This window comes from Acanthopagrus latus, chromosome 9, assembly GCF_904848185.1.
Source record: "Acanthopagrus latus isolate v.2019 chromosome 9, fAcaLat1.1, whole genome shotgun sequence".
Classification (NCBI taxonomy): domain Eukaryota; kingdom Metazoa; phylum Chordata; class Actinopteri; order Spariformes; family Sparidae; genus Acanthopagrus; species Acanthopagrus latus.
Window position 1 is genome coordinate 30,277,422 of NC_051047.1, and position 12,406 is coordinate 30,289,827.

At 45.2% G+C, this 12,406-nt stretch overlaps 2 protein-coding genes across 3 annotated transcripts in view; both read left to right on the forward strand.

Moving 5' to 3' along the window:
- LOC119026022 (serine/threonine-protein kinase Nek5-like) overlaps positions 1-589 on the forward strand; it is a 26,895-nt gene extending 26,306 nt beyond the window's left edge. For both annotated transcript variants that reach the window (XR_005076992.1, XR_005076993.1), the window contains exons 28-29: positions 180-350; positions 452-589. The gene's annotated coding sequence lies outside the window, so the exon portion shown is untranslated. The remainder of the gene's footprint in view (positions 1-179; positions 351-451) is intronic.
- On the forward strand, positions 462-12,287 carry lcp1 (lymphocyte cytosolic protein 1 (L-plastin)). The gene is made up of 16 exons (XM_037110096.1): positions 462-601; positions 3,466-3,546; positions 3,883-4,031; positions 4,121-4,244; positions 4,720-4,852; positions 6,206-6,287; positions 6,373-6,538; positions 6,815-6,957; positions 7,044-7,139; positions 7,220-7,415; positions 10,173-10,251; positions 10,389-10,503; positions 11,004-11,137; positions 11,231-11,351; positions 11,620-11,744; positions 11,858-12,287. Exons 2-16 carry the CDS (start codon positions 3,480-3,482, stop codon positions 11,988-11,990), a joined length of 1,863 nt encoding a protein of 620 aa, XP_036965991.1. The 5' UTR covers positions 462-601; positions 3,466-3,479; the 3' UTR covers positions 11,991-12,287.
- The last annotated feature ends 119 nt before the right edge of the window (positions 12,288-12,406 follow it).

Sequence of the window (12,406 nt, forward strand, 5' to 3'; positions counted from 1 at the left end):
ACCCAATAACATGGAGAGTTTATATAGAAATAAAATGTATGAGGATTAAAGTTAATATCTGATTCACAAGGCTGAAAAATTCACAATTCAAAGTTGAGTTGAGCCTTCAAAGATCCGTCAGCTGTTGACTTAAAGAACAACAGTCAAATCAAATGATACTGACTCGTGTGTGTCCACAGGAGCAGCAGTGGATGTGACTGACTGTAGAAAACATCACAGGCAGTGAAGAAACACTGCCGCCTGCAAAATGATGGGTGAAGCTGCTGGTCAGATCTCAGTCTGAGACACTGGAACCTGAACGACGCTCTGAGTCTCTCAGCCTGGTCTCTGAGCCTCCCGCCCTCAGCGCGGTTAGGGTTACCTTCACTTGCAGCCAGCGTCATTGCCATATAAAGACAAAATGCTTTCATTCCTGTTTCTGAAGTGTTGCGTGTCACTTCCTTCCTTGTAGATTTGAATAGATGCGTTGTCGCCCTGATCAGTGCCGACTCAGTGCTGCCTGTGGAGAAGTGAGCAGACGGACGAGCCGAGGAACAGACGAGGAACAGACGGACAGACCAACACTCCTCCGAACACCTGCAGCCTCCTGCTCACCTCTCAGGTAACTCACAGATCAGGAGTTTCCTCCTCCACGCAGGTGTTCCTGAAGGCATCGCTGTGGGATGAGACACACCTGAGTGGAGGGCTTTATCCTGTGTGTGTGTGTGTGTGTGTGTGTGTGTGTGAGTGTGTCATGATGTTGCATTTATCCCTTCAATCTCTACATTTAAATGATCCGGTCCGTGTTCGCTGACGACTCTGCTGCTGTGCTCGTTGATCGTCCGATACAAACACAAAGAACATCACAGACTTGTAACTGTGCATTGGTGATAGTGTAACTTTGTGCGTGTTTGACAGAAGTAATGAAAAGGTTGTAGACTGAAGGTGGAGATGAGGTGGAGGCAGAGAGGCCTGCAGGAGAGGAAGGAGAAGTTAAACCTCTGCAGCGAGCTCAACAGGAAGTTTGTGGTCAGCTTCACTTCAACTGCAGAAAATCCCTCCGAGGCCGCGAGCAGAAACTGATGCGCTTCTGGTACTTTATTAGTTCTGGTACTTTATTTCTTCTGGTTCTTTATTTCTTCTGGTTCTTTATCAGTTCTGGTTCTTCATCAGTTCTGGTACTTGTGATGCCTGCTGCTGTGGAGGTGTGGGGAGATGCTGGTGCACGTGGTCGACAGGCTGGCGAGGCCGAGTCCACGCTGCTCCGATGATTCATAGTCACATGATCTTCAGTCACACAAAGACTAATATGGAAGTTCACTGACAACCTGTTGTGCAAAGTAACTAAGTACATTTACTCAAGTAGTGAACACAATAGAAAACCTTTTAGTTCTGCTTCAGGATTTCTGCACATTTATACATTATTTTACCTTTGTGTTTGTTTCTTCTGTCATGTTTCTGATTTGTTTTCATTCCTCAAATGTTCGTGAATATTTGGTCCTTGCTAATCCATCATCAATGCACCAATATGCAAATATCCATAACTAATGTTGATCTGTTTAATTGGCAGGATAATCAATGATGAAGTGAATGATTAGCTGCAGCTATAATGGAATATTTAACTGAAGTCACATCACTTTATTTATTCTGTTTCCCGTCGTCTTTGGTGCTGGAAGGTTTGTCATGAAGTGAATTCATGTTTGACAGTTTATTAAAACGTGCTTCTGCTCTCAGCTCGGTGAGATCGACTGTCAGCGGTGATCAGTATGTGCTGTGTTATCAGTATGTTATGTTCCTCTGTAGCTGTTGGTCGTGATGCGTTTAAGGACCCGTCCTGCATCTGTAACATCACATTTCACTCAAGTCAGCTCAGAATGTCTGGTTAAACTCAGTTTAGTCTCGAGGCTGAGTTTCATTTGTGCTTCTGTCACCTGCTGCAGGACTCTTTAATCATCTATATCTATATCTATACATATATGTATATAAAATGTCAGAGAGATTCTCGCTTCTTCTCTTATTTTATAACTTCGACTGAGCTTTTGATCGTCCTGATGATGAACGAGAGGACGAGAGTTGAACAACAGATTTATTTGACATGCACACTCACTCAAAGCGTCCAACTCTGATCGACTTGATGTTAAAGATAAAATAAATCTGATCAACAGGAGATTCTGAAGTGATTAAATATAAGGTGACTTGTCAGTTTCTGTTTCAGGAATAATGAAGCTGATGTGAGAGAGTTCAGTCCAAGTCGTCGTCCTGTGATTCACCGTGTTGATACTCCAGTTACATCTGTTTGCTCTGTTTGGTAAATGAGCTACATGCTAACAGCTGAGAATGCTACCTGCTACCTGCTACCTTCATACATCAGTAGCCGCTGTGCTCGGTGCAGTTATCTCTCAGTCTGAAGATGGTTTCACATGAGTAAATAATGAGCTCGTGCTGCATCAGGAGGAACTGAAGTCACTGGTTGTTGTTCCTGAGGTCAGTTACAGACGAGCACACAGAGATGTTAGTGGGGAGAAACAGCTTCTACAGCCACAGTCAGTGTAACGATACAGCGTGGCGTGGCGTGGCGTGGCGTGGCGTGTTGTGGCGTGGCGTGGCGTGGCGTGGCGTGGCGTCTGGTTTGTTGGAGCTGCAGGAAGTTGAATCAGTCCTGAGAGGATGAAATCTGAAGTCTTTCTTAACATCCTCTTTCTTGATACTAAGTGTGTGTTCATGTAAACTCTGCATACACACACACACACACACACACACACACACTCAGTGAATCATCAGACTGAAATAAACGAGGCGTCATGTGATCTCAGTGTCTTCTCTCTTCCTCCTCTGAACATGATGCACCAAGTCAGCTGTCTCTTCTGCTCTGATGTCTCCATTTGGATCAATAAGTATTAATTGGGGCTCACTGACCTTTTGTTGAACATCAGCTGTGAGTGTGAACCAGAGGCTGGCTGCTCACTCGGCGCCTCTCTGACGCTCAGTCGTTCCACTCCAAAACTTCACCCAGGGAAAAACTGACTTGATGATCTTCAGTTTTCAGTGACGTATTCGGCTGCTCAGGTTTAATCTGGAGAGACTGAATCATTTCAGGCTGTTGGAGGTTTTATTCTTTATTTGCACCACAGCAGCTCCTGCTTAGAAATGATGAATGATAAAAGTAATGAAGCATCTATTATTGTTGCCCAAGCTCTGGTTCTGCTGCAGCTGGTCCATCAGGACATCAGAGCCGAACAAGTGAAGAGTTAAATCATTCAGTGTTCTTCCTCTTCGCTGTCCTGCAGCTGATCACAGCTGATCACAGCTGATCACAGCTGATCACACTCAGCAGGAACAGACAAAGAGGCTGTTCTGTCAGACAGGAAGTGAGCGGCAGCAGAAGAGAGAAGTGTGAACAGTTTGCATCAGTGAGCAGAATCAGGAGGTTTCATCTGCACTTCCTCCTTCTCTGCTGCTCGCTGAACTCATAGCATGTCATGTCAGTTTCAGGATCCAACATGGCCGCCCCCGTGACCATCTCTCCAGAGGAAGAGGAGGAGCTGAGAGAGGCCTTCGCTAAGATTGGTAAGAGCGCTGAGCTGATGTCACTTCCTGTCACTGACGGTCTGACTGTATAAATGATCACTTCTCTCAGTCTGTCTCTCCACTGGTCACCTGTTTTATTCAGCTAGCAGAGGTGCAGTGTTAAAGGCTGATCAGAAATCAGAATATTTGAATGTAGATGAACTGAAGGTCGCGGTCCTGAGGCCAAACTGATCCCAGCTCAGTCTAGGATCAGTTTGGCCCACAGAGTTCAGTAAGAAGAACAGCTTGAGGATGAACCAGGTTTGAATGAAGATAATGGGCCTCCTGTATGAAAGTCTGGTCCCTGAGTTTGACCTCTGACCTCTCCTCCTCCAGACGTGGACCACAACGGGTTCATCAGTAAGGACGAGCTCAATGAGCTGTTCAGAGCTGCTAACCTGTCTCTGCCAGGATACCGAGTCAGAGAGATCGTCCAGGAGCTGACCAAGACCAGCAACCAGCTCACCTTCCAGGACTTCACTCAGGTGACCACAGGTTCTGTCAGTCAGCTGTTCTGTTGTCCGACCCATCTGTGGCATCAACGCGCTCAGAACTGTTTCTATGTCTCGTTCAGATCGTCCACGGGCTGAAGAGCAGCGAGGTGGCCAAGACGTTCAGGAAGGCCATCAATAAGAAGGAGGGAATCTGTAGCGTGGCGGGAACATCGGAGCAGACGGGCACCCAGCACTCGTACTCCGGTCTGTTCACCAACATCAGATCTGATCAATCAATCAGTCCATCAGCATCGAGTCATCTGTTGTAATAACCAGCATCAGAAGTTTTAGCTTTGTTAATATCTGTGGGTCTGTTTGTGAGGCGACTGTACATGTTGTGATGATGATGAGAACTGTAACAATCAGATTGAGTTCTGTGGGTTTGATTCCCTCTGAGGTTCTGGGGACAGAACATCTGAGTGGATCAACAGAAGCTCTGAGCGGGCGCCGCTTAGCTCGGTTGGTAGCGTGCGACCCATGTGCCGAGGCTCTGCAGCGGACCCGGGTTGGACTCTCGGCCCGGGTCCCTCTGCTGCGTGTCACTCCCCCTCTCTTACCCTGTTTCCCGTCACACTCTTCAGCTGTCCTGTCAATGAAAGGCTGCAGAATGATGGACTGAACTGTAACAGGTCTGACAGATGTCGGCTGTGGTCTGATGTGTGCTGTCTTCCCCCTGCAGAGGAGGAGAAGGTGGCCTTTGTGAACTGGATCAATAAAGCTCTGGAGAAGGACGGCGACTGTAAACATGTTCTGCCCATGGATCCTTCCAGCAACGACCTGTTCACCGGCATGGGAGACGGCATCGTCCTCTGGTACCTTCTGCTTTAAAACTGATCTGTTCACAAGGACGAGCTGCTGACTCGCTCTTTCACTGAGAGTCAGGTTGTCTTATTATAATACAGCTAGCATGTTAGCCTAGCTTAGCATAAAGACTGCAAAAATCAAGGTCACTCTGATTTACACTGACAGGCGGCCATCGTTCCAGGAATAGTTCAACATTTATGAAAATTCTCTTATGTGTTTATTCATCACAGCTCTGGAGTCAGGAGGTAGTTAGCTTAGCTTAGCATAAAGGCTGGAAACAGGTGGAAACAGCTAGCCTGGTTCTGTGTAATGTCAGCTCAAAGACTGACATGTGATATCTTGTTTAGTTAAGTGAGGTATCTGGATGGCAAAACATTCTGATTTTTGAGTTTACTTAGTTTAGATTGAATGATGACTGATTGTTTCTCCTCATGTGAGTGAAGCATGCAGACAGAGTGATGCTCACAGCTCCAGGGTCCGAGTAGTAACTGTGTGAGTGCTACAGGTTAGCAGGCGGCAGGCCATCATAAAGTATTAAACCTGAGGTTGGCCCGCACGCCAGCTGGTGGGAGATGCTTAAAGGTTTATGTTCCCGTAGAAGAGCAGGGAACCCATTTGGGTCATTTTGGGGACAAGACATGATGTTGAATGCAGCCAGTTAGATGAGTTATGGGGGACACAGGTCAACTCCTCTTTTAGTCTATTGGATAATTTACCAAAGTGACCAATTAGGAGAAGTGGGTGTGCACTGGAAAAGGGACTCTAAAAACCCTTGCATAGGAAGAGAAAGTTAGGCGTAGCATTTGGTAGATCTCTTAAGATGGAGGGTTCGAAAGGACCTCTGATAGCGCAGAGGGCAAAGCTGTTTGTCACCTTCGCCACAGATCTGAGAGCATCAGAATGCGGCCGATTCTGATTGGGGCGCTGGCATCTGTTTCAATAAAGATCGCTCTATCATTCCACCCAGCCTTGCCTCCGCAGAGTTCTTTTATCAACGTACTACATGCTGACACCTTCGATGAAGAGAGCCCAGAAACCTCAGAAGTATTTTATATTTGCATCAAAATGACAATCTTTGTTCGTCTCCCTCACATGAAGCTGTACAACTACAAACACAGATGGATGAAATAAACAATATATAACTTGTCAATTAATGAGCTTTACAGTTTCTTACACAGGCCAGCTGTTTTCTGTCTTTATGCTAAGCTAAATTAACCTTCCGCTGGCTTAAGCTTTAAAGAGTCGAGAGCATCAATCTGAAGATCCTGACTCTGAGGAACAACGGAAAAACTGTATTTCCCAAAATGCTGCAGTCTTGTTTGAAGTGATGCCTTCTAACTGTCCAACGTGTCACCTGTCAGTAAGATGATCAACCTGTCGGTGCCCGACACCATCGACGAGAGAACCATCAACAAGAAGAAGCTCACACCTTTCACCATCCAGGTGAGACTGAAGGAAGTCGGAGGCAGTCGGATGACATCATCTGTACATGTCTTTACATCCTGTGTGGTTCTGTCCTCTTCAACAGGAGAACCTGAACCTGGCCCTGAACTCTGCCTCTGCCATCGGCTGCCACGTGGTCAACATCGGGGCGGAAGACCTGAAGGAGGGCCGGCAGCACCTGGTCCTGGGTCTGCTGTGGCAGGTCATCAAGATCGGACTGTTTGCCGACATTGAGCTCAGCAAGAACGAAGGTGTGTGTGTGTGTGTGTGTGTGTGTGTGAGAGAGAGAGAGATACATCTACATGGACAGAATAATAAGAACACTCGTCTAATACACTGACTGTATTCTCAGAAACGACTTTAGATTTTAGAGTCATTCTCTCAGATGAGAAACTCAACACCACTGAAGTCTGAACAGTAACTGTGAAGCTGAAGCTAGATTTGTTAGCTTAGCTTAGCTCCAAAAATCCACCAACCAGAAACATTTATTTGTGTGTGTGTGTGTGTGTGTGTGTGTGTGTGTGCAGCTCTGGTGGCTCTGCTGCGTGATGGAGAGTCTCTGGAGGATCTGATGAAACTGTCCCCTGAGGAGCTGCTTCTCCGCTGGGCCAACTATCACCTGGAGGAGGCCGGTGCCGGCAAGATCAATAACTTCAGCTCTGACATCAAGGTTTGATTATTTCTTCTCTCAGAAGTCGAATCCCTTCAGTCTGTGCTCATGTTTGCGGCTGTTTCTGAAACTGTGTGTGTGTTCAGGACTCTAAGGCGTACTACAACCTGCTGAACCAGGTGGCACCTAAAGGAGATGAGGAGGGGATCCCCCCCATCGCCATCGACATGTCGGGGCTCAGAGTAAGACTCTCGTTAATTATTCAGAGGAGTAATAGCATTTAATATGAACATGTGTTGACGTCCTCCTCGTCTCTCTGCAGGAGAAGGAGGACCTGAAACGAGCCGAGTGCATGTTGGACCAGGCCGACCGGCTCGGCTGCAGACAGTTCGTCATGCCCACAGACGTCGTCCGCGGCAACCCCAAACTCAACCTGGCGTTTGTCGCCAACCTGTTCAACAAGTACCCGGCTCTGAAGAAACCTGAGAACCAGGACATCGACTGGAGCTCCATCGAAGGTCCGTCACACCCCTGAGTAGTTACTCCACTACATGTCAGAGTAGTACTTTTACTCTACAAGCTTCTTCTCAGATTAGATTACTTACAAATACAACAACATAATAATCCTATGAAACACTTATAAAGCGGTTGTGAATGCTCCCTGTTGACCAGCTGAAGCCAAATCCGGATTGCTGGCTGTCAAAACTTTGAATAATATCCAGAATATATAAAAACTGTGAAATAATGTAGGTTTGTTGAAAAACTAAGGCCAAACTGAATTTATTATGATGTATCGATGATTGGGAACATTGGAATATTTGGCTCGAATGAATGAAAAGATAATAGTTAAATATAGTATAATTAACCTGACTCATTGATAAATCTGTCTCTCTGTGTCAGCTCAGTTGATCTCGGTTGCCATGGTGATGGTAACCAGTCGGGCTGGGTATCACCAGGTACCTCGTGATGCGATACTATCATGATATTTTTCTCCACAATAACAATAATATCACGATACAGCAATACTGCGATAATCGATATATTGCAAGAAATTTCATCCACGATACATCACGAGATCTGTCACTAAAGAAATTCATAATTAATTGAATCAATTTCACAGTCAATCAATGTCACATGAATGACAGTGGCTGCAGCTGCTCCGATGTCCTTGTGTTATGTAAACGTCTTTAAGAGAAGAATGATACAGAATAATGCCTCGCCAAATTATTTTCTGTCTGTGCAAATTAACAGAAAATTATATAAAACAAAATGAAAGCAGAAAATTTACATTTCAGTGCGTCTTATCTGTAAATATGGACTCATATCATATCAATATGGTGTTGATTGTAGGCTGGCTTACAGAAACGTGGCTATGCATGTTCATTGTGTTGCCCGTGATCTTCACCTTCGCGAGACAGTTCTTGCAGATTGCGAACTCTTTATCAAGCGTTGTTCTGTTGTCAGTATAGTAAAAGCCGAAGTGGAGACTTTAGACTTACAACGGTGCAACTTTCATGTGTTTTTCTCTGATGTTTGTTAATCCTCCGCCTTGCACCATTTTCTTCTCCCTCTTCTTCTTTGTATTTCCTCTCAAAGAGTATTCTACCACAGCACCCACTCTTATTCATGCTAAGCGCCATCATGTGGAGGCTTGAAGTAGTGACTGTAAATCAAAACTGTAGCAGGTTTTTGTGAAAGAATCTGTTTAGAGCAGCTGTATGTGTGTTGTTTAACCCTTCAAGCCCCAAGCTAATTTTCTAGGGTTAGGGTGATTCACGAAGTTTGATGTTTAGTTGTTTATTTGAGCAGTGTTTGGGTTATGTTTGGGTCATATAAACATGTTTTTTTACACATTGTAGCCCAGCTTCTGCTGTTTAATTTGATATAAAATATGACTATATTCTTTCATCATTAGTGCAGTAGTGGCTCTGTGGCTGTTCTGCATGTCTTAAGGGTTAGAGTTAGGGTTAAAAACCCCAAGGTCCCCCAACTGGGGGATATTTGGCGCCAGTGTATCGATAACGTACCGCAAGATGAAATAACGTGATATATCGTAGTAACCAGGTTGGTCCTGGTACCGGACTGTGGGAGTTGATTTAATAGTGATTTCAGCTGAGGCTCTCCTCACATTATCATGCTTCTCCCTCCCAAACAGTAACTGCTATCACTCAAGTAGTGATATAGTCAAACTATAAGAGTCTTGTGAGCACTTTTTAAAGTTTTTGTGTGTGTTTTCAAAAATGTGTCTTGTTTAGCAGTTTAGAAAAGTGGATGTGTTTGTCTGCCTCCAGATATTTTTCCTCTCAGTTTAATGGGACTCAACACGTCAGTTGGTCGGTGTTCCTGTCAGTAAAATGCACACCGAGCCAAAAGTTTTTGTCCGATTGCCTCCAGAGATCCACTGTAACACCAGCACGAGTGTAACTACAAGCTGGTGTTTTTATTTTCTGCTGGAGTGTAAATTGTCGACGGGAGTGCGAGTTGAAGACAAGATTTTCTGAATTTTTCAGTTGGCTCCTCCACTCCGGCTGTAAGTGTTCCACCCCATACACACCACTGCAAAAATCTCAAAGTGGCTGAAAAGTTACTAACGTTTGAACTGCAACTGTGCAAAAAGCTGAATTCAGGGGAGAAAGTCCTAATCTTTGTGAACGTGTCACAGTTTGAATGGAGTTCAATGAGAATGTATGATGGAGGGAGAAGAATCAAATCAAATCAAACCAGTTTTATTTATATAGCCCAAAATCACAATCACATTGCTTTACACTCTGTACAGTGAAAGAGCTGGAAGATCAGTGATTCCTTATTGACTGCCATTATAACTGTGATGCGACAAAGCTTCAAATAAAGTTGAACATTTTCAAACGTTTTAATGGGATTTAAAAGATGAATACAACCTTTAATGTGGAATATTTCACAGTTTGAATGGAGTTTTCATCTGCAAGTGTGAACGACTAGATGAGTTTTGAAAATACTTGAATAGGTGTGAAAATTATGGATTTCTTCCTCGACTTCTGTGTCGTCTGCTTGAACATGAAAAAAATGGCAGAAAAATGTCAAATATCTCTGAAAGTATGAATGACTATGATATGAATGAGATCAATGAGAGAAACATGCGATCACTTCCCAGTTGAGAAGATGATTTTTGAATGGAGTGAACATGTTGAGAATGTAGTCGAGTTCAGGGCCAAAATATCTGACAGGAAGACGTAATAATAAAATGAAGAAGAGAAGCTGAGATGAAGCCAGTGACCTCCAGGTGTGTTCTCCTGCAGGTGAGACGAGGGAGGAGCGAACCTTCAGGAACTGGATGAACTCTCTGGGAGTGAATCCTCGAGTGAACCACCTCTACGCGTAAGAACTGAACTCTGACCACAGACTGGTTCATCTGCCCACATCTGGAGCAGCTTCATCCTCAGGGATGAACCTTCAGCTCAGACCAACAGTCTCCACAATAAAAGTCACTTCCTGTCTTTGTCACTGTGTCACAGAGACATCGATGACGCTCTGGTGATCTTCCAGCTGTATGAGAAGATAAAGGTCCCGGTGAACTGGGACAGAGTCAACAAACCTCCGTACCCCAAACTGGGCAGCAACATGAAGAAGGTACGGCGATGCTAACTGCAGCCCAGAGCTACATGCTAATATTAGCATGCTAACAGAACAAAGATGATGCTGTGTTTGCATCACTTGTTGATTAGCAGTGGTGAATGAAGTGAATAGAGCAAAAATTGTGCAAAAATACTCTAACTCCATTTAATAATACTTCTTTACTTTGACTTCAGGACATTTACTTGTAATGAAGGATCCAACATGCAGCTGCAGTTAGTAACTACAGCTCCTAAACTAATGGACTGACGTTAGAAGTACTCTATTGAGTAATGAGTACCTGAGTAATTGTACTTAATTTCTTTCCACCACTGTGAACTGCAGTGTTAAGATGCCACGAAGAAGCCTGTCTGCATAATTAATACTAAATGATACTTAAATACTTTTACTTAAGAAACAGTAGTGGAGTATTTTTAGACTGTACCAGCTTTAAGCTCAGGCTCTGAATAAATTAAAGCTTACACGTAACTAAAGTAATCTGAGTGTTTGTGTCACAGTTGGAGAACTGTAACTACGCGGTGGAGCTGGGGAAGAACGAGGCCAAGTTCTCTCTGGTGGGCATCGCAGGTCAGGACCTGAACGCAGGGAATCGAACCCTCACCCTCGCTCTGCTGTGGCAGCTCATGAGGAGGTAACAACACTGCTCACCTGCGCTCCGGTCAGAGGTCAGAGCCTATATGACCTCACGACCTGTAGCGTGACATCATGACCTGTCTGTCCTCAGGTACACCCTGAACATCCTGGAGGAGCTGGGCGACGGGCAGAAGGTGAATGATGACACCATCGTGGGCTGGGTCAACGACACACTGACACAGGCTGGAAAACCAACCATCAGCAGCTTCAAGGTAACCCACCTGGTGACCCACCTGGTGACCCACCTGGTGACCCAGCTGGTGACCCACCTGGTGACCCACCTGGTGACCCAGCTGTCCTCACAGTTAATAACTCACTGCAGACTGTAGTTCCAGTTCTCCTGAGTGATGATGATACAATGTGTTGAGACCAGAAGGCGTCTCTGACACCGAGCGCCCTCCAGGTGTCCTGACCAATCAGGAGGAGCGTAACATGACAAAGTGTTGCTGTGACGACTGAAACGTTCTCCTGTTGGTGCAGGACGGCTCCATCAGCAGCAGTCTGCCGGTCCTGGACCTGATCGACGCCATCCAGCCCGGATCGATCCGATATGACCTGCTGAAGACCGAAGACCTGACGGAGGAGGAGAAACTCAACAACGCCAAGTCAGTACACACCTCCATCACTACACCTCCACCCCCTCACTGCTTTACACCCCCTCACCTCTCTCTCTACACCTGTGACTACACCCCCTCCTCACCTGTCCATGTGTTTCCAGGTATGCCATCTCCATGGCAAGGAAGATTGGCGCCCGGGTGTATGCGCTGCCTGAGGACTTGGTGGAGGTCAAACCTAAAATGGTGATGACGGTGTTTGCCTGCCTGATGGCCCGCGGCATGAAGAGAATCTAAGACAGGATGACCTCTAGAAGCTGAAGAAGCAGAGACCAGAGCCTCTGCCGGCTGAGCAGCACTGTTAGTGTGTCCAACACGTGATGCCAACGGTTCACTTACTGCAGCAGTTACAGAAACATTCAGGCTTCATTTTGATTTCTACATTTGGTTAATTTAATGAGGGTTAATCAGGAGGGACTGTTTTTCTCTACATGGCTGAACTGTCTGAGTTTCTCCTGCTCAGTTGATTTAAACATGTTCCAATCACAAACTTTACGCCAAATGTTCCAACAATAAACACATTTTTGTATTAAAGTTGTGTTGTTTGATTGTATAAAAAGGTTTAATTTAACACAACATGAACAAACACTAATCAGTGAGTTTTAGGGAAGCTACTAGATTGACCAGAAGGTGAATGAGCGTCTGTACTAGGG

What these genes read in the sequence shown, in the direction of transcription:
- lcp1 (XM_037110096.1), top strand. Translation starts at nt 3,480, where the DNA reads ATGGCCGCCCCCGTGACCATCTCTCCAGAGGAAGAGGAGGAGCTGAGA. An exon ending in CGACTGGAGCTCCATCGAAG is followed by an intron (nt 7,416 to 10,172) that starts GTCCGTCACACC and finishes GTTCTCCTGCAG; the next exon opens with GTGAGACGAGGGAGGAGCGA. An exon ending in TGGGCAGCAACATGAAGAAG is followed by an intron (nt 10,504 to 11,003) that starts GTACGGCGATGC and finishes TTTGTGTCACAG; the next exon opens with TTGGAGAACTGTAACTACGC.